This window comes from Phocoena sinus, chromosome 5, assembly GCF_008692025.1.
Source record: "Phocoena sinus isolate mPhoSin1 chromosome 5, mPhoSin1.pri, whole genome shotgun sequence".
Classification (NCBI taxonomy): Eukaryota; Metazoa; Chordata; class Mammalia; order Artiodactyla; family Phocoenidae; genus Phocoena; species Phocoena sinus.
The window spans coordinates 38,448,577-38,474,383 of record NC_045767.1 but is presented as its reverse complement, the minus strand read 5'-3'; the positions used below and the strand labels follow the sequence as shown (position 1 = coordinate 38,474,383).

The 25,807-nt window shown below is 57.9% G+C and overlaps 1 protein-coding gene across 1 annotated transcript in view; it reads left to right on the top strand.

Moving 5' to 3' along the window:
• WDR1 (WD repeat domain 1) overlaps window positions 1-23,902 on the top strand; it is a 47,705-nt gene extending 23,803 nt beyond the window's left edge. Inside the window, exons 5-15 of the mRNA XM_032632228.1 lie at window positions 745-925; window positions 8,082-8,159; window positions 8,511-8,591; window positions 8,924-9,157; window positions 12,328-12,415; window positions 13,930-14,086; window positions 14,824-14,911; window positions 17,914-18,024; window positions 19,170-19,343; window positions 21,146-21,290; window positions 22,986-23,902. Coding sequence (XP_032488119.1) covers window positions 745-925; window positions 8,082-8,159; window positions 8,511-8,591; window positions 8,924-9,157; window positions 12,328-12,415; window positions 13,930-14,086; window positions 14,824-14,911; window positions 17,914-18,024; window positions 19,170-19,343; window positions 21,146-21,290; window positions 22,986-23,092 — 1,444 coding nt within the window. The 3' untranslated portion in view covers window positions 23,093-23,902. The remainder of the gene's footprint in view (window positions 1-744; window positions 926-8,081; window positions 8,160-8,510; window positions 8,592-8,923; window positions 9,158-12,327; window positions 12,416-13,929; window positions 14,087-14,823; window positions 14,912-17,913; window positions 18,025-19,169; window positions 19,344-21,145; window positions 21,291-22,985) is intronic.
• The last annotated feature ends 1,905 nt before the right edge of the window (window positions 23,903-25,807 follow it).

Sequence of the window (25,807 nt, the reverse complement as noted above, 5' to 3'; positions counted from 1 at the left end):
ACGCTGGGTGGGCGGCCCCGGGGAGCTGCTGCACTCACGGAGCCAGTGACCAGCAGGGTCAGTACCGCAACCCAGGTGTCTTATTCCGAGTGCAGTCAGGGTTCCCTCCCCGGCACCTCTGCCGCCCTCAATCACTTGTACTTGTCAGACACATATCTTTGTTTCCCTTTCCTAGAGGCTCCTCGTAATGTGTGTTCTGATAGGCGTTCATTGTTCCATAGCTTTTCTTCAGGTCATTCCTGTTGGTCACAAATGGTAACCCAAACAATACATTTTCGTTGACTGTGTACTGCTGGCTGACAGCAAGGCAGCATCTCCGTTCTAGCAGGGGATGGTAACCAAAGTGTTTCCTGGTCCCCAGCCCAACCCCAACCCCCCCCATCCACTCCCCCGCCCCCCACCCCTTATTAAAACTGCTGTGAAACTGATGAAGCCTCGAGCTGTTCCCTGGCAGGTGCTTTTAAGGCATCTTCACGTGGGAGGCTCCTTGGGTCTGGGCCATAAGACACAGACGTGCAGTCCCTTCCCAGAGGCACTTGGGACTGCTTCTGCTTGTTCTCCTATCCTTCAGACAAATCCTGGGTGCCGTCAGTGTTGGCTCTTTTGGGGAGCGTGTATGAAGCACAGTTGTGAGCAGGGCTGCCCTGCCAGCACCACTGCCCTCTGACTGCTGGGGACACAACTGCCCGTGGTGATCTTCCCAGGACTGACTTTTCTCTCCTGTGACTCCCCTCCTGGGTAAAGGTTCGGAGCCGTCTTCCTGTGGGACAGCGGCTCTTCTGTGGGCGAGATCACGGGACACAACAAAGTCATCAACAGCGTGGACATCAAGCAGAGCCGGCCATACCGCCTGGTGACCGGCAGCGACGACAACTGCGCTGCATTCTTTGAGGGGCCGCCATTCAAGTTCAAGTTCACAATTGGCGTGAGTGGGCTTCTCCGGAGGGTGGTTTTCCGGTGAACTTTATGGTTTGTATGTGAAGCCAGGGGAGTCTAGACCTGTTAGAAGCTGATGGCAGAAGGTCACGGGCGCCCAGCATTAATGCCAGGATGGGGCGGGGGTCGCCCTGGGATGATGGGTGTATTTCTGGGTGGGGGTAAGCACAACTCTGATGCTGTGAGACCAGGCGAGCATCCTGGCCCGGAGGTGCCTTGTTAGAAAGGGGAGCCCAGGCCCAGCGGCAGCCTGCCCTCTCGTTGCACCAGCTTGAGATCCACTGAGCCACCAGAGTGGCAGAGGAGGTGGGCTTCCAGGGATGTCTGGTTTTGTTCCCTCCTGCACCTCCCCGGGAGAGATGATATGGGCAGGGTCACACCTGTAAAGTGACACAGGGTGAGCAGAGTTAGGTGCTTTGCCTGTGGGTATGTGCTCTAAATGCCCCAGTGGAGTGACACAGGTTTTGGGTATAAATGGCTCGGGACCTTAGTCCCAGCTCTGTACGTGCTCCCTGACTGAGGCAAGTGCCTGAACCCTGGAAGCCTCACCTTTCCCATCTGCAAGATGGGCGTGGGGACATGGACATGAGAGCATTTTAACCGTGGATTTGATCTGTGCATAGGGCCCGCAGGCCCAGAGCGGCCCACGATGCTTGTTTCCTGACCTGGGGTCTGAGGCTGGAGCACAGAGGAAGGGCGCCTGGCAGGGGATGGCCCTCAGGCTGGTGTCGTGACAGCCATGGTTCTGAACCTGCCCTCCCAGTTTGTCTTGTGAAAACACTTGAAAGGCAGCCAACACCAGGGGTGGAGGTGGAAGTGACCGCGCTGAGCCGCAGCGCGGAGGATGCGCGGTGCTTTACGGCCAGCTCTTTCCTCTGGAGGCGGCTGGGCTGGGGTTGGCCGAGGTCTGGGGACGTGTCTCGAATGTTACTGGCTGGCTGAGGAGTCCTGTTAACTTTGATGACAATGCAGTGAAGCCCAAAGAGCAGGCAGGGCGTGGCCGGGAAGGTGATGATGGTCCTCAGTGGGTCCCCAGGGGTGGTCCCTGGGGACAAGACTCGGGCCGTGGGCAGCATGTCCAGACACAGGTAGGTCTCGGCTCAGTTGCAGAGGGGCTCTCCAGGTTACCTGTTTGTAGTAAAATGAGGTTGGATTCATCCCGAGGCCACCGAGTGGGGCCTGGCTGGCTTCTGCGCCCTGCAGGGCAGGCAGCCTGGATTCCCTCCCGACACCCCGCATCTCCCAGAGGCTGACTCCGGGGCTGCTGCTCATGGGGAGGTGGTGGCACTATGTTGGAGGCCGTGGTTCAAGGTCGATGTGTTTTTAGTGGGATAAAGTACCCTGGGACACCGGTGCGTCAGGCTGAGTCAAGTACTTGGGCTTCCTGCTCGGCACCCAGGGGAGGAGGGAGGGGAGGTTTCCTTGGCAGCGAGAGGCCGTCCCAGCTCGTACCCGTGAAGTAGCCCTGCTCCCCACGCCCGCCACACGTGTTCTGTTTGGCTTCATGTGGCCATAATCAGGGCTGTGGATGGGCGGGGCTCCTTTCCCTGTCCCTACCCCCCCAGAAGGATTCATTTCTTCCTTGCAGATGTGGGTTAAACCCTGCACGGAGAGGTTCGGTGGCGGGTGACTGGAGCCAGGATTCGAGTCCAGAGTTGTCCCGAATCTGTGCCCCTCACCACCCTGCCAGGCTTTCCCGTGTGCTCACTTGGGGACTTGTCCAAAGGTTCTTCCTCTTTCTGTTTTCCTTTCTTTCATAGATTTTTTTTTTTTTTTGGCGGTACGCGGGCCTCTCACTGTTGTGGCCTCTCCCGTTGCGGAGCACAGGCTCCGGACGCGCAGGCTTAGCGGCCATGGCTCACGGACCCAGCCGCTCCGCGGCATGTGGGATCTTCCTGGACCGGGGCACGAACCCACGTCCCCTGCGTCGGCAGGCGGACTCTCAACCACTGCGCCACCGAGGAAGCCCTTCCTTTCTAACTTGAGAGTGCTGCCCTCACCCTGTGGCCCTGGCAGGCACCTGTCTCCAGGGTGGGCACACAGCTTGTCCCCAGGTCTTCCTGCGTAAGGACCTAGCGAGAGATCAGAAGGGGCTGTGGACCAAGAATGGGGGACATGGGGTGGCAGCCCAGTGCTGCAGGTGGTGGCTCTGCGGCCCTCCAGCTGGCCGTGCCTCTGGGCCCCCGGCAAACGGGGTGAAGATGACCCTCCTCCAGTGGCCCCGCAGAGCTGTGGGGACGACAGGAGAGATGCTGGTGGACGTCTCAGTGTCCGTCAGGAATTGTTGGGTTTCTTTCTGCTGGAAAGGACTAACAGGCTCATTTGGCCTCAAGCAGGAAGGACAGGAGGACACTCGGGTCCCCCACACCCACCTGAAAAACCTTGTAAGACGCTGACAACTTGAGATCAGCCTGTGACTTTTCCATGTAACCGCCCTAGGCCCTCACGGCCGCAGAGTAAAGCTGTAGCATGCAGGGCTGCCCTTCCGTCCCGTTCCAGCTCCTGCCACCTTCCTCTTGACCTTGTTCAGGACCGTGGGGTAAGGGGTGATTATGTTAGGAGCACAGAGGGGTCGAGTTCAAATTGCTGCCTCAAAAAGGAATAAGTGGTGTTCCGAATTTCAGTACAGGCCAGAACAACTCCAAGGAGGTTCAGCCCCGCATGGAAGGAAAGCAGTGTTGCAGTCCTCCCTGCTGGCCTGAGTGCAGGGGTCCAGTTGCTTTTCATTCTTGTTCATGAGTTCGTTAGCTTAAACCAGCTTCTCATGGTGGCAGAGTGAGAGTGAAGACTAAGCTGATTCATGGCCCAACTTTAGCCGGACTGCCCTGGTTCCCGCCTGGTCCTCTGTCCTTGTTTACCTGAACCTGAAACGGGCTGAGAGGCTGTAGGAACACCAGGTGGAAGATGCTTTCCCCTGGAATTAGCCCCAGTCCACCTGGGGCAGTGACTCCAGGGTCACAGGGGACCGGCTGTGGGACAGAGGCCATGGACAGCACGGTGTCCACCTCTGGTGTCCTGTGCGCAGGGGTTTAGGTTCCCCTTTGAGGCCCTAAGGGTGGCCTGAAAAGAAGTGGGCAGGTGGACCTTGCCTCTCCCGTGGAGCCTTCTTCCTGCTGAGTGCATTCCTGTGATAGACACGTCTGGATGTGTAGTAACAGGCCCCACCCACTAAGCGTCTCTAGCTCACCCGTGTGTCTGTGCACCTGGCCCGCTGTGGCCTTAGGCGAGTTTCTATGCCTCTCCAGCCTCTGCGTCTTCCTCTGTCAGGTGAGCAGGTTGGCTGCCCAGGTAGCCGCAGACACTCCTGGAGGGGGTGCCTCTGAGGGCTGTGTCCACAGTACGTGGGATGGCGTGTGTCTGATGAAATGACTGCTCAGAGCAACAAGTGTCAGGACTCTCATTTGCCCTGGGCCTGCTTGTCAGTCTGCGACCGTGTGATCTGGACTGGAAACTACCTGCCGCATCTGCCCAAGCCTCTGAGAACAGGTCACCCAACCGCACCTGGCGGCGAAGGGGACGCCTGGCCTTCCCTCCTCCGCGCGGGTGGGCTGCACAGCCTGTCACCTGTGTGTCTCACACGTTACCTAACGGGGAGTTACACTTCCTTCTAGGAATCTCTGTCTCTGCTGTTATTACAAGTATCACCTTCCTAGACAAGTAAAATTTGAGCTCTAAAATGCGAGGTTTTCTGGTTGTTTTTTTCCTGTTCCTTGTGTCCTTACAACAGGGCAGAAAACGGAAGTTTGAGTTGAAGTGTGTATCAGGTGCCCGCCTTGCACTGGCCCCAACACACCCGCCTGCGCGCACGCGCACACACACACACACACACACACACACACACACACACGGCCCCTGTGCCGGGGTGTGCGTGCGTCTGTGGTGGTTGTGCCGGGAGGTCAGCAGGGTCGGTCTCCTTCCCGGTGAACTCCTGAGCCGATGGCAGGGAGTGACCCGGCAAAGCTCCGTGGATGGTCAGTGGCCCAAAGAGGATTAGAAGGAGCCTTTCATCCCCTCATCAGGTCCTTTTTCTCCAGGGGAAAGTGGTAACTGGGCAGGCAGATCTGTGCTGGGTGACGGGAAAGGCAGGGCGAGGGATGCGGTGCTTTCAGGCGCTTTAAGGGAGGACCTCACAGAGAGAACAGGGAGCCCGGTTTAGGAGGGTGTGGAGGCCTGAAGGAGGGCGCGGCAGCGTTCCAGGTCAGGGTGGACACCCACTTTCGGAGTGCGGACCGTGGAGGTACATGCTGCTCTCGGAAAGGCAGCGGGGTGGTGGGCACGGGCGTCTGAACTGCTCGTCCCTCCACAAGCCTGTGACGAAGGAGCACGGCAGGTGGGCACAGGGCATTTCGGCGTGAGGGTAGGAGTCCTGCTGCAGGGCACAGCTGAGGCTGGTGGAGCCAGGAGGGCGCCCAGGGACACCTGAGCTGACGGGCTGGTCACGCCGTGGCGCCCGGTGGTGCTGCGTCCCTGTCAGTGACGTGGACTTGGGTGCATTACCTAATGATTGCTAATTGCTCCCATCTCAGGTTTCTCAGTGCTGAGGGGGAGGGGTAATGACAGGGTGAGGGAGGTAGTGATGGGGGCACAGGTGATAACAGGGTTGGGGGGTGATTACGGTGGGGAGGTTCCAGCCAGAGCTCCGCTTGGTTGTGACTGAGGCCGGGCGGGACAGCCCCACCCCCGGACGTGGCCACATGGAGTGGTGCTGCCCCTCCAGGACAGTTAACAGGGACGGGGGCCAGGAGCCCGGCCCACTCGTCTGAACCGCCCCCCCATGATATTTCCCCAAGCCCGTTCCTTCCTGGTCCTCCGGCGTCTCCTCCCTGTGGACTGGGCTATTTTTAGCCCTCATTTTTTTGGTTAATGGGCTGTTCACTGTTCCTCCCTTTAAATGGGCTATTTCAGGAGCAGGCATCAGTCTCCTGCTCATTTGGCCTCTTGGCTCAAGTTGCAAGAAAACCTGACAGGGAGAACTTTCTAAAGCCACAGCGCCTGGTCCCCAGGGTGGGCGTCTTCCCTGTCCAGTCTGAACCCCGGGAGCCCGTGTTGTTCTGGGCCTGGGGAAGGGCACCCTGCCCCTGGCAGGGAGACAGACGCCAGACACGTCCACATGCGTGACGTCCCCTGTAGCACCAGGGGCGCAGAGGGGGGCAGGTGGTCAGGGGAGCGGGGGCAGTGGTGTAAGCAGGGTGGCTGTGGCCTGGTGTCTGTGCTGCCCCGCTGTGGCACCCTGACCCCTTAGCTGGGGGGGGGGGTCTTGTTCTCTCAGGGAACCACTGCGCCTGGAGTTTGACGAGTTGGAACTGCAGTGTAGCCGAGGGTCCCTCTGGTTCATGGCGTGTTCCTCATGCCGCCCACCGCAGCCCCCCTTCAGCCCCGTGGTCTGCTCCACCCAGGGGAGCTCTCGGCACCCCGGTTCTCGGGGTGTCTGGCCGGGGCTCCGTCCGTCCCAGGGAGCCGGCCCCAGCCTCCTCCCCCGGAGCAGCAGGGCCGGGTCAGCCAGTAGAGGTCAGGACAAGAGGACCAGACGTTTGGGCAGTTGTGTGGGAGGTTTTGTCTCTTAAGAGCTTTGCCTTTGACCTCCTCCAGGAGGAGCTGTGTCTGCCTGTCCATCCTCCCCTTCCCACAGAGTGGTCCTGGGGGGATTGGGAGAGACCTGGGGTCTTTGTCTCAGCAGCCCTCCCACCACGGGCTCTGAACCACCCGAGGGACAGAGGGCCCCGGGCCCTGGCTGTGCAGCTGGCTCCCCGCCTGGCCTGCCTGCCTCCTGGCCAGGGCTCGGGGCCAGCTTGCTCGCGTAGAGAGCTCTGGACGAGAAACCGTAGACCTGGGCTCTCAGAACACAGCCTCTCTAGGCCGGGGCTGTCTCCTGTAGAAGGAAGAGTGCCCGAGGCTCCCCAGGGCCGCCCGAGGCTCCCCAGGGCTCCTCGAGGTGGTAGGATGATGGGTGAGTGACAGTCATGGGGGAAGAACAGTCAGAGGGCCTGAGAGATCCCAGTTTGGAAAGATCATTGCTTTTGTTGCATTGTGCGCCTCCTGGGAAATGGCCGTCCTCCAGCTCAGAACACAAACCTTAGAGCAGGAAAGCTCGGCCATGGAAGCAGGATAGATGTACCCGAGAAACCAAGAAGGCGAAACAGGCCTTGGCTGTGGGGGGATAACCCAGGCTCTGCCTCCATCTTCACGTGGTCTCCCTGTGCCTGCACCAAGTCCAAATCTCCCTCTTCCCATAGGGACACCAGTGGTGTTGGATCAGGGCTCACGCTAAGGCCCTCATCTCACCTTGAGTACACCTATAAAGACCCTGTTTCCAATAAGGTCACATTGACGGGTACTGGGATGTCAACCTACCTTTTCAGGACACAAGTCAACCCATAACGTTACTCAGTCAAACACATGCAGTTCTACCACCCCAGCAGCTCCTGTTTTAAAATGGTTGGTGGTTTACCTTGGTGGGTGCAGGTGATACACTTCGAGTTGAATTGCTTTTCCTGCAGGTTGGGCGTCCGTGGCTGCAGGGGCAGTTTACCCCACGTACCTTCAGGAGAGTTGATAGCTAACGCTTCTTGCGTGCTTGCAGGTTGGGTGGGAGAGCAGCCAGGCTTTGCATGGGTGGCTGGTGGGGTTTTCAGAGGATCATTCTCTGATGCAGACCCTTCTTGACTGAGGAAAGAATGAGTTCATTTACTTACTCAGGTAACAGAATCACCCCTGGAGATCACATCTCCTCAGTCACTCAGACTCTTGTTCCCACAAAAGTCATCACCACTGTTTAATTTCTTGAAAACCTCAGTTTGTTCAGCAAATGCCCGCTGAGCACCTGCCGTGTGCCGGGCCCGGGCCAGGCCCTGGGGACTCGGGGATGAGGCCTCACAGTCCCAGCCTCATAAGCCTAAGGGTTCCGGCCTTGAGCCCCCTTCCAGGGCTGGAGGGCGGGTGGGGGGCGTTACTGTCTACGGAGCTCAGGGAGCACGTCACGGTGGAGGGAGGCCTTCCAGGCAGAGATGCACCCGGGCTGGGACTCACGCTGAGCTCTAAAATCTTCCGTGGACCGGCATCCACACGTGTGGTGGTTGTGGACCGCGTGGTGCATAGAGAGCTTTCCTGAACTGCCTGTCACCGGATAACTGTCCCACTTCCTGCAGGACCACAGCCGCTTCGTCAACTGTGTGCGGTTCTCTCCTGATGGGAACAGATTTGCCACAGCTGGGGCCGATGGTCAGGTAAGGGCTGCGGGTCCTGGAGGGAGGGGTTCGTCTCTTGGTCCTCTGCGATGGTTCAGAACAGGCAGACTTAGTAAAGCTGGTGTCGATGTACAGCTCCCTCCTTCCCCCTCCTGGGATGCAGCTCAGTTAAGGGGCTCTGTCCTCAAAGCATGGTAGACCCCTCTCTCCATCTCTCTCCTTTTAAAGGAGCTCGAAACTCATCTGTCTTTAGATTCTTTGTTGTAAGAGCCACAGCCTTGATGTCTCCCTCTTGATGGTGGAGCAGGAATGAGGAGCTCATTTAGCGTGCCAGCTGCTGGGCCTCCACACACGCACGCCTGATCTGCATCTATTTGTGTTTCCTGAAAGATCTACATCTATGACGGGAAGACGGGAGAGAAATTGTGTGCCCTGGGAGGAAGCAAGGCTCACGACGGCGGCATTTATGCTGTAAGTATGGGTCCGTGTTCACAACGTGGTCTGTGGTCGTGGTCGGGCCGTGTCTGCGTTTATTGTCATCTGTACACACGTGTTAAAGTTGGAAGCTTGAGATGGGGGTTAGAAGTAGGGGCAGTGGCAGAGACCTTCAGGGTCACGTGGGACATGGTGACGTGGCCTGGAGAGGCCAGTGGCCAGGACGCTCATCCTGTCCTTGCCCTGGTGTGTCCCACCACCTTCTGGGCCATCCTCCCTGCTCAGAAACGGGGGCTGTGGACAAGCTGCTGTCTGAGTCTCTTCCCCCTCTGGAATGCTTGACCCATGACCACCGTTTGTTTGAGTAGATCAGCTGGAGTCCCGATAGCACCCACTTGCTTTCTGCTTCCGGAGACAAAACCTCTAAAATTTGGGACATCAATGTGAACTCTGTTGTCAACACGTTTACCATGGGCTGCAACGTTCTGGACCAGCAGCTGGGCTGCTTGTGGCAGAAGGACCACCTCCTCAGCATCTCCCTGTCCGGCTACATCAATTACCTGGACAAAAACAACCCCAGCAAACCTCTGCGGGTCATCAAGGTATGGCTGGGCTGTGGAGCTGCTGTGTGTGCAGGGGCTGGCTGGAGGGCAGGTGGGCGCCTGGCCAGACGTAGGGCAACTGAGGTGAGGTGAGGCCCAGTGGAATGGCAGGACGCTGGTTGCTTTGGGGATGTGAGTTTAGCAGAGGTGGGAGGCCGGATGCCACGTTCCCCTTTGAGCTACCGTGAAGCTGGATGCTCAGGGCCTGGGGTTCAGGGCAGCAGCCTGTGCCCCTGCTGTCAGGGTTGTTTGTCTCGGGGGGATCAGCCTCCCCCAGTTAGGAGGCCACTGGCTGTGTCCGCTTGTGAGGCAGGACCAGGAAGATGCTGAAGCCCAAGACAGGGCACGTCATGGGGCATCACCGCAGACGTGGGTGGCCAGCAGGCCTTGGAGCTGGGCCTTGACAGTGTGCGGGGTTTGAACGTAGGAATGGGTGTGGGCAGGCACTTGTCCTCTGTGGTTAGAGCAGGGCAGGCATGAGCGGGTGTTGGGAACTGGGAGGAAATGGACAAGTCGGAGCCCAAGGTGCCGAGGCGTGAGGTTTGGGCAGCAGGGAGTGATTGGAGGGCCTGCCTCCCGTCCTCGTCTCCCAGAACGGCTCACTCAAGGTTGGCTGATCACCAGGGTCTGCCCTGAGTGTCCCCTGCAGTGGGGACTGTTCCTTGCCCCTCCGTCAGCCCTGGAATTTTTGGCCTCAGGAAATCGCAGCCAGACTAGAAGCTCCTGTGTCCTGGGGCCCTGCTTGGTCACTGCCCATTGCAGACCTGCTTCTGCTGGAGGGTGGGCTGCGGTGGGAACTCGGGGTCAGCCTCGCCTGCTCTGTCACCCTGGATGAGCTGCGCCCTCAAGGGAGGGGTTTCCATAGCCCAGCTCCATGCTGCACCCCGTCCTGGCAGCTGAACCTCCTGGGGCAAAACCCCAGTGCTTCCTCACAGCCTGCTCGCTCAGCTGCCTCAGGGCTCTGCAGACAGGCTCTGGGAGACGGCTGGGCCCTGTGGGCTTGGGGTTGGCCAGCCTGGGACTGTTCCCCTCAGGTCCAGTGAGGGCCAGCTGCCCGGCCCTGCAGTGCTGTGTACATCCCATCCCACAGTCTCTGAGGTCACGGCCCTTGTGGACTCAGTGTGCAGATGACCGTGCCCAAAGGAAGGGGCCGAGCCTGGCTGTCTGCCCCCTTAACCCTGTGTGACTAGCTCGTGAGGCCCAGGTGGGCTCGGTGCCTGCTGCATCCCATTCAGGGGGGGCGTTGCTGACGGGAAGGGCTGATCCAGAGCGACAGCTGCTTCGGCCCTCAGTGCTGGCCCCGCACCCTCTGCTTCCACAAAGGTTTATCTCACTTGGCCCTGAGGATGGGGCCATTGGGGCCACTTGCTCCACAGGCTCCAGCCCAGTGTGATGAGTGTAAAGTGAAGGTGTATACATCCAGGCACAGAGCCCAGGGGAGCTGGGAGGGGTCCCCGGCGCAGTCACTTCTCTGGGCCTCCATGCAATGGGGAGAAATTGCTGGAGAGAGTCAGGCGTTACTGCCCACCTGCTTCCTCTGCCCAGAAGAGCAGCTTCCCGTGAGCCGCCCTGATGCTGGGCTCAGGTGGCTGTCCCAGGCATCGCCCCGTGTCTCCTGGCGCCCTGGGAGTGGTGGAGGCCTGGGCCTGACTGCTCCCGCTGATGTCACTGTCGCCGACAGCATAGCCGCTACTAGCCAGGCTCCTGTCCCCCACCCCCAGGTCAGCTCAGGAACCTCATGGGCGTTTACAGTTGTCAGAGAAAACATCCCAGCCCTCCTGCCGCACGTGTGTGAGTCCCGAGCAGTGTTTGGTGCTAATGTCGGGCTGTGAGTGAGCCCAGGAACAAGCTGGAGTTTGAAGAACATAGTTTTAGAATAGCGGTTCTCAGCCCCGGCGCACGTTGAGATCACCCGGGAGCTTCCACAAAGGGCTTGATGCCTCTGTACGGGCCCAGTGGGATGCGGTCAGAGACCAAGACCGTAGGGATGGCTCTTAGGTGCCGGTACTTTTAAGACGCACCCAGGTGACCCTGCGGCTCAAGCTTGAGGACGCATCAGTCACCTGAGCCAGGCTGCCTGTTAGCACACGGTAGGTGGGCGACACTCCGGTGCTCAGAGGGTTCATCTGTGGGACACGGGAGAGCTCCATTTCTCACAGGTTCCCGGCGAGGCTGCTGCCCTAGGCGGGGGCGTGCACAAGTCGCCAGGCATCTTGTTGACCACAGGTTCTCAGTCTCTAGGCTGCATGGGGTGACACTCCCAGCGAGGCCAGCACTGGTCTGAGGACCACGCTTTTAAGTAGCAGGGCCAGTGGGTTGCTGCCCTGTGGAAAGGACTTGGGGTCTGTTCACTGGTTCTCCCGTCTCTGAGAACGGTGTGTACCTTTCTCTGAAGATACACACCACACTGTGGCAACAGTCAGCAAAGCTCAGAGGGACCCGCCTGCCTCTGGTGAGGGGAAAGAACTATGATTAGACCAAACCTCCGGGTTGTTTCCATCCAAGGAGCAGTTATGGGGGAGGTTAAGTGCCTTTCTTGAAGCAAACAACTGGTTGTAAATGAGTGATCTGGGCCCACAATGTTGCCGGTCGGGGAAATTGTGGGGCCCCAGCTCTGGGACAGCCTCCGGGGGAAGGGGAGAGCTGGGAAAGAAGAAACCTCACGAGCCAGGGGCTGGAGCCAGAGCCGCGAGCTGTGCTTCTGGGTAGAAGACGAACCGTTAGCAGCACCCGGGACCTCCTGGGCCTCCGAGTGGCCTGGGGGTCCCCCTGCCTGCTTCTGCAAGGGTTGGTCCCTCCCAAGACTACTCCCCACTACTGCTGCTTCCCCTCGGGTAGGGGCTCATCCTCTGTGGCCGTTTCCTCCTTGTATGGGGAGGGAGGGTAGATGGGTCCGTCTGCACAGACTGGGCGCGCTGTTGGGGCTTCCACTAGACCCCCATCCTCCACCCAGGTCGGGTTGAGTGCCTCGGTGGGGAGGCCCAAATGTCGAGGGTTTGAAGGGTTTGTCAGGTGGTCGCTCAGCTTGGGGCTGTTTTGGGCCCACCGGGGCTGCGGCGTTGAGGGCTCTGCCTCCCCTCCAGGGGGCTTAGCCGGTGGAGAGCATTTGACAAGCACAGGCAGGATGGCATGTCCTGAGCTCACCCCGCCCCCGCCTGTCTCCTCCGCAGGGCCACAGCAAATCCATCCAGTGCCTGACGGTGCATAAAAACGGCGACAAGTCTTACATCTACTCTGGGAGCCACGACGGGCACATTAATATCCTTTGACTCACAGCGCTGGCTCTGGGGCCCCTGGCAGGAGAGTCGGGAGTTTCCTGTTCCCACGGTGCCAGAGGCGAGGCCAGCCGGCTGGCAGCTACAGGGCTCCTCTGACCGGTCTTGGCTGCCGGGAGGTGCCGTGTCCGTACTCGGGGCCTCTACCTCCAGGCCGCAGCCTTGACCTGGTGGGTCATGTAGTGCGGACTTGAATGGTTGCTGGACCTCCCTGAACTTGAGCTGCTTCTCCCCGTCTGTGACCTGGTGTCGGCCTCTTCCCTCTCACGAGCAGCAGCAGAATCGACGTGTGTTAGAATCCCAAAGGACTTAGAGCCTTTTGGGAGAGTCCCCTTACTTTAAAAATGGGGAAAGTGTAGCTCAGATGCCTCAAGTGCCTTCCCCAGCGTTGCACCGCTTGGCAACGGCTGAGCTGGGCGGGAACCGAACCCCCGCTCTCCGCTGAGGGGCTTTGCAGTCCCTCCGAGACGTTCCCGGCAACCCTTCCAACCTTCTCCTCCCAGGATGGCGAGCGTGGGAGGGGTCGTCTGAGGGGCCCGCCTCAGTGCGTGTGTCGTGGCTGCGAGAGAGGCCTGCCCTCGTGCAGCCTGACTCCTGGTCCGCGGCTGCCCTGCCTCCTGGAGGGGCTGTTCCAGACCCCCTGCTTCTCCCACCTCCGCAGACCCGCCTGGTCTGTAGGGTTTCCTCCCTGGAAAGGTCTCCCTCAGCCCCGAGGGAGGAGGGCAGAGAAGTCACCCTCCACCCCATCATACGTAAGGAGATGGTACAGCGGAGGGTCTTGCCCAGCATCCCCCCTCCTGGAGCCGCTCCTTCCTCCCCACTCATACATTAACCTCCTGTGGTATCGATGGCTGGCGGTCCCTTCACAAGACCATGTCAGGAGTGGAATATACATGCAGCTTCCTAAGGGAACAGTCTTCAGTGCAAATGACACTATCATTTGTTGATGTAAAAAGAGAACCTTGTAACTTAAAACACCTCACACCTGAGCCCCTCAAACTGAGAGTCCACACGCTGGCCCTGCCCAGGTGGGTCAGCCCCAGGCTCATTTACCTGGTGGCACCTAGGTGGCCATCGGCTGAGCCACGGGGCGCAGCCAGCCTCCTGCTGAGGGCCGTGGGCTGGACAGCAGGCTAGAAAGAGCCGGGGGAGGGGGGCTGTGTTCTGGCCCAGTTACACAGGGTCCCAGGGAAAGGTATCATCTTCCTTCTGAGCCCGCTCTCAGAGGGAGGCGCTGTGCTGTTGCATTGTTACAGGGCAGCGCAGTCCCGTGAACTGCCCAGTTCCTGTTCTGAAGACGGGCGGACTGTGTCTAACTGGGTGTGTGGGGTTGTAAATGGCCTACTGGCCCTCTCCCCAGAACGTCTGCTGCCTGAAATTCGGAGTTGGACGTGCACAAGGAGTCCCCCAGGCCCGGGACGAGGGCCTGGCTGCAGCCTCCCTGGGCGGCTCGCGCCGCGCCCTGGACGTCAGGCTCTTCCTTAACCCCTGTTCCACATTACTGGGATTCAGAGACGGGGGAGAACGACTCCTTCGCCGGGAAGGGCCACACGAACCAGGTGTCCAGGATGACCGTGGACGAGTGCGGGCAGCTGGTGAGCTGCAGCATGGATGACACGGTGCGGTACACCAACCTCACGCTGCGGGACTACAGGTGAGAGCTGTCTGGGGCCAGTCCATGCCCCTCCCTGAGCACGTCCCTGGTGAAGCCCTCTGCGGGGCCGGGCTGCTGCCCTGAGCCTCGGCTCATGAGAGGACCCGGGGCAGAGCCACGGCCTGGTCACCCGGTCGCAGGGGCCCATTCACTGAGCCTTGGGGACGCCACACTTGCCAGTTACGTGGAATTTTTCTCCATTTACCATTTTCAAGAAGTTCTTTGCATGTGCAACTTTTTCTAGTTTGTGTTTTCATAGTTTTAACCAAAAGTAAAGGTAACACAATTTTCACCAATTAGAAGTACCAGGTTTTTTTTTTTATTTTAATTTCCCTGCAGAGGAGACTGGTTATGGCTGTGGGCAGGTGGGGTCAGAGCTCAGTTTTGTCTGTACCCGGGGAATTCCGGGGTCTCTAACTGGTGGACGTGGGCAGAAGCCAGGACAGGGCAGCTGTGGGGGCGGCACTTGGCACAGATGCGTAGGAACAGGGAGTGATCCCTTCACTTCCTCTCGCCACCCCCTTCCCCTTGTCCCAGCCCCCATCATGACTCCGCGTCTCTCTCCCAGAGACAGAGTCTTCCCTTACCCCCTCCTGTGTTTTAGCAAAGGCTCATGCAGTAGAGATCAAGGTGGAATTTCCTTGAGTCACCCGAGTGCTGTGGTCCTGCAGTGAGTGTGTATTTACACCCACCCTGTGCTCCTGGAGACCGAAATAACGACTTCCTCCTCTCCACAGCGGACAGGGAGTCGTGAAACTGGACATCCAGCCGAAGTGCGTGGCTGTCGGCCCCGGGGGCTACACTGTGGTCGTGTGCATCGGTCAGGTATGGCTCCCACCCGGGTTCAGTTCAGGCTGACGCTGCGCAGTGACTGGTCCCCGCGTCCCCCTCAGGCGCATTCAACCCCGTTTCTACTGAGCCCCGTTTGCGTGTGCTGAGGGCTTCCCACGTGTTCACTGAATCCTCTGGAGTCCTATCAGTCAGGCATGGCGTCATCCCCACCTTACAGGTGAGGAAACCAAGGCACAGAGAGTAAGTTGCCCAAAGTCTGCATCTAGCAAAGGGCCGAGCTGGGATTTGAACCCGGGCAGCCTGGTGAGAGCCTACGCTCAAGGGTCACACACCCTGCACATCCCTCGCCCGTGAGGCCCACGAGAGGCACGGCCCAGGCAGCTGTGTCCATTCACATTCGAATCCCAGCCCTGTAGCATTGGGGTGGTGTGGCTTCGGGCGTTTTCCTCACCCTCTCTGAGCTTTAGTTTTCTCATCCCTCGCAGCTCACGGGGAGGATTATGAGGAAGTATGTGTCGGGCTCCTTGTACCATCTCCATGAGCGAGGAGGCTGATAGTGACCATGACTCCCTGAGGCTACGTGATGGGCGGGTGGCGTAGAGGGCCGCTCCTCAGCACAGTGGGGTCTGGCGTTCAGCCCCGCAGCCTGGGTTCTCATTCAAGGCGGTAAGGTCTCTACACACCGTCTCCTGGAATTTCTGGAACGAAGCACCCTTGACTGAGACCCAAGCCTGACCCACTTTATCCAGGATCCTGCTCTGCAGCAGACGCCATCTGTCAGCAGGCTGGGCATCCCAGCGTGCAGATCAGAGGAGGCAGGTGTGACGGAGCCCCCGCCCGCTGGCACAAGTGACAGACCCGCCGCCGAAAGCTGTCATTCAGATCTGCCACCCCTCCTCCATTCTGGGAGCTTCAGTGCTTTGGGGAGAGTGGATTCCTGTGTGTCCTAGATAACACGAACCTCCTGTCAAGCAGTTATTGCAGACAGCCTGGGCAGTCAGCAGGGGCGCAAGAGGAATCAAGGGCCGTGAGCGCCTTAGCAAGTGGGGGAAAGACTGGACGAGGACCTTCTAGAAGGACGGGCGGGAAGGCTGCCGCTCCATGGAGGGGGCTCCCCCAGCCTCGTGTCTGAGCACCTGGCCTGTAGGTGAGAGGTGAGACCTTGGGCTCTGCGGCCTTGCTCGGCCTCCCCCACTGGCCTCAGATTCCTGTCTGGAGCTGCGGTCGGGACAGGCTGTGGCCTCTGAGGCTCACGCTGGGCTCATGTGGGGAAGTTCAGGGAAGAGCCGCCTGGGGCTCTGCTCGGGAGGGGCTGGCGAGTGCAGGGTCCAACCCCCAGGTTCCAAGGAGTCCAGGGCCCTTGGGATCAGGTGTGACGATTGTCCTGTGATGTACTGTCTCTGCCCTGGTTCTCTAGGGCGTCCTGACCCGAACTCACCATGGCTGGTCATAGGGTCCGCACAGTGTCCTGGAGGGGCCCGCGATTTTAGGTCAGGGAACAGCCACGTTCAAGTGTTGCCTATGAGGCAGATTTGGGCCAGTGCCCTCAGGCTTTCCCTGTCAGGTGTAGGTGGGTAAGTGTGCTTCCGGAGTCGGGCAGGTGATGCAGGTGAATGTTTCTCAAGGTGCATTTTCTGTAGCAAATTTTAGGGAGGGTGCTGCCGCCCATCCGCCTGGTGCTTCTTTGCCTCCCCTACCTGACAGCACAGCCCGCAACGCACCCTGAGGGCGGGGAGGGGCCTGCTTGCCCTTGGGACAGCTGGTGGTTTGAGCAGGGATGTGATGGGGTGAAGCCAGAGCTGTCAGAGAAAGGCTACCCTGTTGGGGACGGTCCAGTGAATTAGAACCAGGAGGGTGTAGCGAGGGGCGAGAGGGGGTGAGGACGGTGGAAGGTCACCGTGCCAGGCGGCCTTGGGCTGTGCGCCAGAGGGCAAAGGCACACTGTGGCTGCCAGGGTGGGGCTTTGGGACCCCATGGCCCAGAGAGCTGTGGGGCTTGCATCTCATTTGCTCCTATACACCGGGAGGTGACCCTGCCATGCCAGGGACGGACACACCGCGCTTAATTAGGCGCGTGGCTCCCACACGGTGGGCTGTAGCTGCTGTTTTTGTTTGCCTTTGCTAGGCCCGGTGTTTATTCTGAGCCCTGCATTCCGTCTCCGTGACGTCTAGGCACTGCTGGGTTCTTACCCCTAGGAGGCCAAGGCTCAGTTCAGTTCATGAACCGGTGTGTGTGACCCATCCCATCCCCTCCACCCCGCCAACCCCCAGCAGCAGGGGGCTGAGCCGGGCCATCAGGGCGCCTCAGTGGCGCCTGCACACCCGGGCGCTCAGCCCCGTCCGTGGACCGTGTGCTGCCCTGTCAAGTAGGAGGGAGCCAAGTCAGGTGCTGGCTGGGACGGGGCAAGGGGGTGGTGCACTGGGTGCCTCCAGGCCACTTCACCGTGAGCCGTCTGTCCTGTCCTCCCTTCCCTTCCGGGGCTGAGGGCTAGCGGAGAGCCTCGCAGCGCTGTTGCCTACCTGCTGTAGTCAGCACCTGGGTTCCCTCCCAGCAGGTGGGGTGCCAGCCCTGTGTCCCTGGGCTGCGGGGACTCATGCACTGACATCATCAGTTTTTTCACACACCACGGGTCAAGGTCGCAAAGGGTGTTTTTTGGACCCGAGAAGCCAGAACTTGGAAGTCTAGCCTGTCCTGTTCATTTCCCGTGTCAGCTTATAGCTTCACCACTTCCGAGGGCTGCGTCCTCTTGAACCCGTGAGAACTCGGCTCAGCAAAGATCACTTATTACACTCGACGTAGAGTTGGCGGAACCAAAGTTCAGGCGTCAGATGGCTTTTGACGAAGCCCGTGCGGGTGGCGATAACAGCACCATTCATATTGACAGATGAGGGAGAAACACCACAGGGCCGGGGCCAGTCCCACTTAGTGTGGCTGGAGCCCAGCCTGGCCCCCAAAAGGTTGAAGATGGAGCCCAGCCCGGGCCTGGGCCGTCGGGCCTGGGCCGTCTCTCTGACGGCTGCCTGTGTGTTTCCCAGATCGTCCTGCTGAAGGATCAGAGGAAGTGCTTCAGCATCGACAGCCCTGGCTATGAGCCCGAGGTGGTGGCTGTGCACCCGGATGGCGAGACGGTGGCCGTCGGGGGTGCGGTAAGGCCCTGTCCCCACACCCTCCGCCCTGGGGTACGTGGCCGGGCTGGGGGCGCTGTGAGCTGTGTGAGTGCCGGGCTGCCTCAGGGCAGGAGGGATGGCGGCGGGAGCCAGCTGGGGTGCCTCCTGCCGCCCAAGTGAGAGCCTCCCTGGGCTGCCCTGCGAGGCCACCCTCCCCCCAGGCTGCCAGCCCCAGGTGACACGGCAGCCTCCCGGGGCACCAAGGGTCCCAGGCAGTGAGGCGGGCTCTGCTGGGGTGCGGGTACAGGGCAGGGATGCCTTGGCCTGGGGAGCTCGTGTATGGAGCACGTGTAAAAGGAGTTGCGTCCCGAGCTGGGCTCCCTGGGCTCAGGGAGGCGACAGGAGATTCTTCACACCCATGAAGTGGAGTGCCAGCCTGAGGGTTTCAGTTCCCCTTGAGTCTGACTTCGTGTTGCCCGCATCCTGGTGGCTCCTCTGTCCCCTGCTCTTTCCCCTCATTTCCTGGCCCCCGAGGAGGGGTGCCTGGACCCTACGAGGATGGGGCGTTTGCTAGGAGCCGGGCTCGACAGAGCAGGGAGAGGAGCCTGGTGCCTGAGGGCACCTGCCGGGTGTGGGATACAGGGCACGGGGCAGATGGCTCCGGCCGAGGACAGTCAGGGCAGATGAGGGGCCCTTGTTGGAGAGGTAACTCTTGTACAGGTGCTTCTCAGAGCTTGGCCTGTGGACGCCTGCGCTGGAACTTGCTGGAGTTTTTGTGGAAAAAGCAGACTCATGAGCCCCCAAACACGCAGAATCACAATTGGGGGGTTCTGCGTTTTAATGTAATTTTAATGTAATAATTAAACTTATCTTAATGTAACTCTGCCCACTGTGCCTGTGCAACCATGAGAGCTGCCGCAGGGCTGTAGGAGTTGCCCTCTGGTACCAGGGGGACAAAGGAGCAGCTCTCCTGGCATAGGAGCCAGCACGTGGGCAGGTGGCCGAGCCAGGGCAGTGGTTAAGAGGAAAGGCGCTGCTTCTTACTGATACCCTGGTGCCTCCCTCCAAAAAGAAGGGCATCGGGGGAGTGTGTGTTTGTTTGTTTGTGTGTGTGTGTGTGTGTGTGCGCGCGCACACGCACTCACGTGTCAGGAGTGACCCACTGCCCCTCTGTCCTCCCACAGGATGGGAACGTCCGCCTATACTCCATCCTGGGCAGCACGCTGAAGGAGGAGGGCAAGCTCCTGGAGGCCAAGGGCCCTGTGACGGACCTGGCGTATTCCCATGACGGCGCCTTCCTCGCCGTGTGCGACGCCAGCAAAGTGGTCACGGTCTTCAGCACTGCTGACGGCTACTCGGTGAGTGGGCAGGCCCCCTCCCTGTCTCCACACTGGGCAGCGCAGACGACTGGAGGGGGCCCTGACATCTCTCCCCGGTCGTCACCGACCGGGCGGGTGCCCAGGACACGCAGCTTCGTTGCTCCTAGAGCGTGAATGACGTGGGAAAAGGAGACTTACCCTGCAGTCCAGCAGTTTGTGGGCCCGAGACAGAACAGCTGTCAAAAGTTAGGGGCCTGGGCGGCAGCAAGGCTGCTGTGGAATCGGGCTGGTTGGCTCACCTGGCGGCCTGGTTCAGTGACTTCTGGAGCCTTATTTTTCTCTTCTGTCAAAAAGCTTAGGCTGGATTTTTTTTTTTTTTCCCTTGAATCTCACTGCTGCTTCAAGTCCTATAAAGTGTGAGCGCTGGTCGTCCGGATGTGGCCTTGTACTTGGGGGCGGGGGTGTTCCCTAGCGGTGGATGGGTGAGAGAGAGGACCCGGTTGCCAAGGCCCTGGAAGCTCATCCCGCTCTGAGCAGGACAGCCAAGGACACTGTCGTGTGAGGTGTGAGAGTGCCCATGTGTCACCAGCCAACCCTGTTGGGCAGTGTTGGTCGTATTTCACAAACAAGACTGCACTCTGGAGGGATTCGGTCACCCGCTGGGTGTGACTGGACCACAGGGTGTGGGGCAGGTGGAGCGTCCTCCAGTCCTTCCCATGGAGTCAGCCTGGCCCCCTCCCCGCAACCTCCAACACTTAGGACAGTTTTGAAATCTACAGCGGAGTCAAAAGAATTTACCACCTAGATTCTGCCATTACCATTTTACTATGTCACGTTATCCATCTAGTAATCTAATATTTTAGTGCATTTAAAGTAAATTATAGGCATCTGTATAATATATCAGCCTACATATTATTAACTAGAGTTTAGTAGTTTTATCTTTGGCTGTAAAATTTACATATAATGAAGGATGAGTGGGAACATAAGTATACACCAGCGCTGCGCATATGCCTGCACCTGCACTACGCCCACACCTCCATTAACATAAAGAACACTCACGTCCCAGGAGGCTCCTTCCACCTCAGTGTCACATTTATCAGATTCTGCGTTTATCACACTTCAAGCAATTTCATTTGCATATAGCAAGCCTTGTTTACAGCGTGCTAAGTAATCTGCAGAGTAGAATCAACAAAAGATGGAAGAGGCAACCTTGAAGAAGATCATGGTTAATATAGGGAGTAAGAACAAGATGGACTGCTCTGAAGTAAAAGCGTTCCTAAAGCTTTAGCAGAAAGCGTTATTTTTGGTCATGTTGACCGCTGGGTAAGGCAGTGGCTCGAGGCTGGGACATGCGGTAGACACATGCTCCTGTAGACACGTCTGCTTGCCTGCAGGCCACACCCACCCCACCCAGCCTCCAGGGCGAGGGCCTGTGTCTGGGCAGCCCCCTCCTCCGTCCGCATATGCACAGAGCTCCGTCCACGCCAGGCGAGACCTTCTCACGCCTCCCATTCTTGCACTTCTGTCTGTCCCCTCCCTAGGCTGAGAGCTCTGTGCAGGCGACTGGGCACATGTGATAGATGCTACAAGGGCAGCCCTGGAGTCCCGGGTCCTGCAGGGCACGGTGGCTACTGTTTGATCTTGGGCTGCCCCTTTCTGTGCCTTCAAGCAGTGGGCACCCTGGGGTTGTTACGAGGAGTCAGTGAGTTGGTGAGAGTTTCAGAAGCCAGGCACAGAGAAAGTGTTTCATGAGCACTGGCCCTCGTGAAGGTTAGGTGACGTGCTGCCCACTCACTCTGGCCTGAACCCTGACCCGCCACCTGTTTTTAATCTGCACCCAGGAGAACAACGTTTTCTATGGACACCATGCAAAGATCGTCTGCCTGGCCTGGTCTCCAGACAACGAGCACTTCGCCTCAGGCGGCATGGACATGATGGTGTACGTGTGGACCCTGAGTGACCCCGAGACCAGGGTCAAGATCCAAGGTGATTCACGCGCCCTCCTCGGCTCCCCAGGCAGCTCCGGAGAGGTGTCCCCAGGGCTCGAGAGTCCCTTCTGTGCTTCAGGGAGGTGGCCTCATGGAAGCCTGGCGCTCCAGCAAACATCAGCTCTGCTGGTCTGGGCAGAGGACGCCCGTGTGCCCAGCGTGAAAGCAGGTGGTCTCGGTACCTGGGACACACACTGAGTAAAAGGGTTTTCCTGGCATCTCCTTTGTCTTAGTCTGTTCGGGCCTCTGTCACAAAATACCCCAGACTAGGCAGCCCCTAAAGCACAGAAGTCTACTGCTCACGGTTGCGGAGGCTGAAGTCGAGGATTGGGTGTTAGCTTGGCCGGGAAAGGGTCCTCTTCCAGGTCACGGACTTCTCGTCAAGTGTCCTCACGTGGTGGAAAGGGCCTCTTGTATAAGAGCGCTCATCCCACTTGTGACCTAGGTAGGCGCCTCCCAAAGGCCCCACCTCCTACACTGTCACCTTGGACATTAGATTTCTAATTTAGGAATTCTGGGGGGACACAAACATTCAGACTGTAATACCTGCTTTCTCCCACCCACCCCACCTCCCTTCAATATAAACTCATAACTGGGTTCTCACTCTAGGACAATAATGTCCAATAGAAGTATAACAAGAACCACACGTGGACTTGACGTTTTCCTAGCAGCCACATTTAAAACAGAAACAGGTGAAATTATTAATAGTAAGTTTTATTTAACCCAACATATTTCCACATGTGGCAGTAGCTCACTTCAGGGGCACTGTAGTCACATCTGGCTCATGGCCCTGGTGGGGACCCTACCCATCCAGGGTGGATCTTAGATCTCCTGTTCCCGTGTCACCACCTCACACGGGCTCTGGTCCCTTTCCATCCATTCTTTACCTGGCAGGCAGCCTTTTGTCTTGAATGTAAGTGGGATCCTTTCCTATTCAAAAATTGTTCTGTTTCAGCTCCACAGACCTTTTTACCATGCCCAGCAGGGGGAGGGAGGGGACCAGCAAGCTGACCCCAAGTGGTTGGGAAGGCGGTTGGTCCAGGATGGAGGCGGGGACAGAGCAGACTCAGATGGGCCATCCTGGTCTCCACAGAAAGCAGCAGTTTTGTAGTAAGACTCAGACTCGAGCAAGTTCAAGAGGCAGCAAGAGCTCGCAGGGTAGAGGGTGGAAAGTCCGGTCCTTGTCTGGGCCGTGGGGTCACAGGTCACTGGACGTGCATTGGCCTGAGGTCGGGCTGTTGTGTGCACAGGTACCCCAGCCTTGTGTTTCTCAACGTTTTATTCCTCATCTCCCCATTTTAACACCACAGATATACTGTGCACTGTTTGTGTATTGTCTGTACATTGTTGCTTTATGCATAGAAAGACTTGTTCACCCCCTGTGGGGAGGGGCAGTTTTGCCTCCAAGGGGCGTTTGTGGTTGTCAGGACTGTGCTGGCGCTGGGAGCTGCAGCCAGGATCGCTGCTGGTCAGGGAGTGTCAGTGGTGGGGGGCTGAGAACACCTGCTTCCCCTCCCATTACCCAGATGCTCCCCACTGAGAAGAGGAAAGGAGTCTGGTTGACCAGGATCCTGCTGGGTTTCTCGGTGGCCCTGTGGGTGATCTCGGCCCGGGTTTCCCGTCTTCTGGTCTGAGGTACCTGTGGGAGCAGAGCTCCTGGGTTTGGCTCAGAACGCATGTTCTTTCTCCCCAGATGCGCACCGGCTCCACCACGTGAGCAGCCTGGCCTGGCTGGACGAGCACACGCTGGTCACGACCTCCCACGACGCCTCTGTCAAAGAGTGGACAATCGCCTACTGAGGAGCCCTCCTCGGGACCAACGGAATCAGGGACTTGGGTTGAACGCAGCTCCACAGTCACTTCTGTGTCCCGCCCTTGCCCCGCCCCCACCCTGCCCCTGGGGGAGGGGCCTCACCTCGTGCCCGCCCTCGGCCCCGCCCCCTGGGAGGACCCTGCCTCCTCCCCGCCTGCCCGCCTGCCCCGCTCGCAGGGTGATGCTGTCTGTACAAGTCCTTCTGAAAGCTTTAGACGGTGACAGTTTGCACATGGAAAATAAAGTGAGCACTTCAACCACGTGTGGCGCGTGACTCAAACCCACCGCCTGCCCGCGCAGAACATTCCAGAGGCAGAGCCTCCAAAGCACACAGACCCGCCTGTGGCTCCGGGGTGGGGGGGTTGCATCCCCTCCCACTCCCCACCTGCGGGTCCTTCCTGGCCGGCAGGGCGGATGCTGTAGAGCAAGTGGCGCTCGTTCAGGGCCAATGGGCGCACATGGAACCCGTGTTTCACTGTCAGTTTCTGTGCTTCATTTTGAGAATGGAATCGTGGGGATTTTTTTTTTTTTTTTTAATGTATCTTAACTGATGTCTCTCAGTGTTTACGGCGCTGCCTCTAGGCTTTTAGATCCCTAGTTAGCAGGACGGGGAGGCATCCTGGTCACCGGTTCGCTCTCGTGCTTTGATGTTTTCCTGTCTTTCTATCCCCCTCTGTTCCCAAGAGCAAAGATTAATTTAAAAGCAAAGATGGAGTCACTGTAAACTAACCTGTTCTCATTTACACCTTCCTTTTCTTTTCCAGTGCAGAAATTAAAATAAGTATAAAGCACGGTGATTTGGAGTTTCTTTGCGAATGTCGGAATCACTGGTAAAATGCTGGCACTTGTGAAAACACTTTCAGCGCTTTAAGAGTTTAGATGGAGAAATAATTAAATACCTTTTCTCTTCATTGTGGGTCGCTGACTTTGTGTGACAGGGACACGTGGGGGCGGGGGACTGGGAAGCTGCTTGGAACCCCATGGCTTGGGTATCTCACCAGCCTGCAGCCTCAGGGGATGGTTCGGGAAGGCATGGGACCTAGGGGTCCCCTCCCATCCTGACTCCCCAATCACTGTGTGACCTGGGCCATCACACTTCTCTGCGCCATCACACTTCTCTGCACCTAGATTTGTGAACTGAAAGCGCTGGACCAGGTGAGATTGATCCAGCGCTGGACCAGGTGAGATTGATCCATCCTGCCTGATTCTCAAGTCCTGTGGCAGTTAGTGACTTTTCTGGTACTGCCTTCGAAAATAAGGAATAGCATGCATTCCGATGTTGAAAAAAACTGAATTCCCAAGCATTCAAATTAATAATGGTAAGACTGGGCTTCCCTGGTGGCACAGTGGTTGAGAGTCCACCTGCCGATGCAGGGAAAACGGGTTCATGCCCCAGTCCGGGAAGATCCCACATGCCACGGAGCGGCTGGGCCCATGAGCCATTGCCGCTGAGCCTGTGTGTCCGGAGCCTGTGCTCCGCAACGGGAGAGGCCACAACAGTGAGAGGCCCGCGTACCGCCAAAAAAAAAAAAAAGTAAGACTATCTTATGCTTGGCTAGAAAGATAACATCATAAAGACGTCTATAAATTTGCAGTCCCGATAAAAATTTTTCCCCTTCTGTTCTCTTATTGCCTCTATAGTTCATATATAAAAAGAAGCTAAAAATGGAAAAGAAGTTGGGGCCACCACAGGACACAAAGTACAGGACTGTGCTTTGTGTCCTGTGTGTGTTTGGACTGGGGCCAGGTACCTTTCACATCAGTGGGGAAATAGCTATTCAGTAAACTCTGGAGAAAACTGGTTAACAATCTGAAAAAGTAGGATTACTTGTTTTGTCCTTACACCAGATGCAAGATCTAAAAGTAGATCCAAGTTTTGAAATTTAAATCATGGAGTTTAAGAGTGCTGGAAGAAAACATGCAAACTTGTATAGTCAGACAAACCTGAGTGTTTCTAAAAATGACAAAAATGGTCAAGGAGAAAATATTGGTACATTTGACTTTTTTTTTTAATTTATTTATTTTTGGCTGCATTGGGTCTTCATTGCTGCGTGCAGGCTTTCTCTAGTTGGAGCAAGCAGGGCTGCTCTTCATTGCTGTGCACAGGCTTCTCATTGCAGTGGCTTCTCTTGTTGCGGAGCACGGGCTCTAGAGAGCAGGCTCAGTAGTTGTGGCCCATGGGCTTAGTTGCTCCACGGCGTGTGGGATCTTCCCGGACCAGGTATCGAACCCGTGTCCCCTGCGTTGGCAGGTGGATTCTTAACCACTGCACCACCCGGGAAGTCCCTGACTGTAAAACTACATTGAAGGAGGAAAAAAAAACCACCATAAAATGTTAAAATATGGCAAATGACACCAATACCTTCAACACGTGCCAGACAAGAAGATACATAAGTATGTTTGATGCTTGGTGTAATTTTTTAAATGGGAATTATATGTTTACCATGGGAAAATTTTCCAAATATACGACCAGAAACTCAGAATAATGCATATAGACTGACCACAGTTATGAAAAAGACACTAGGATCAGAATTTAAAAGTGTTGGGGGCTTCCCTGGTGGCACAGTGGTTGGGAGTCCGCCTGCCGATGCAGGGGACACGGGTTCGTGCCCCGGTCCAGGAAGATCCCACGTGCCGCGGAGCGGCTGGGCCCGTGAGCCATGGCCACTGAGCCTGCACATCTGGAGCCTGTGCTCCGCACG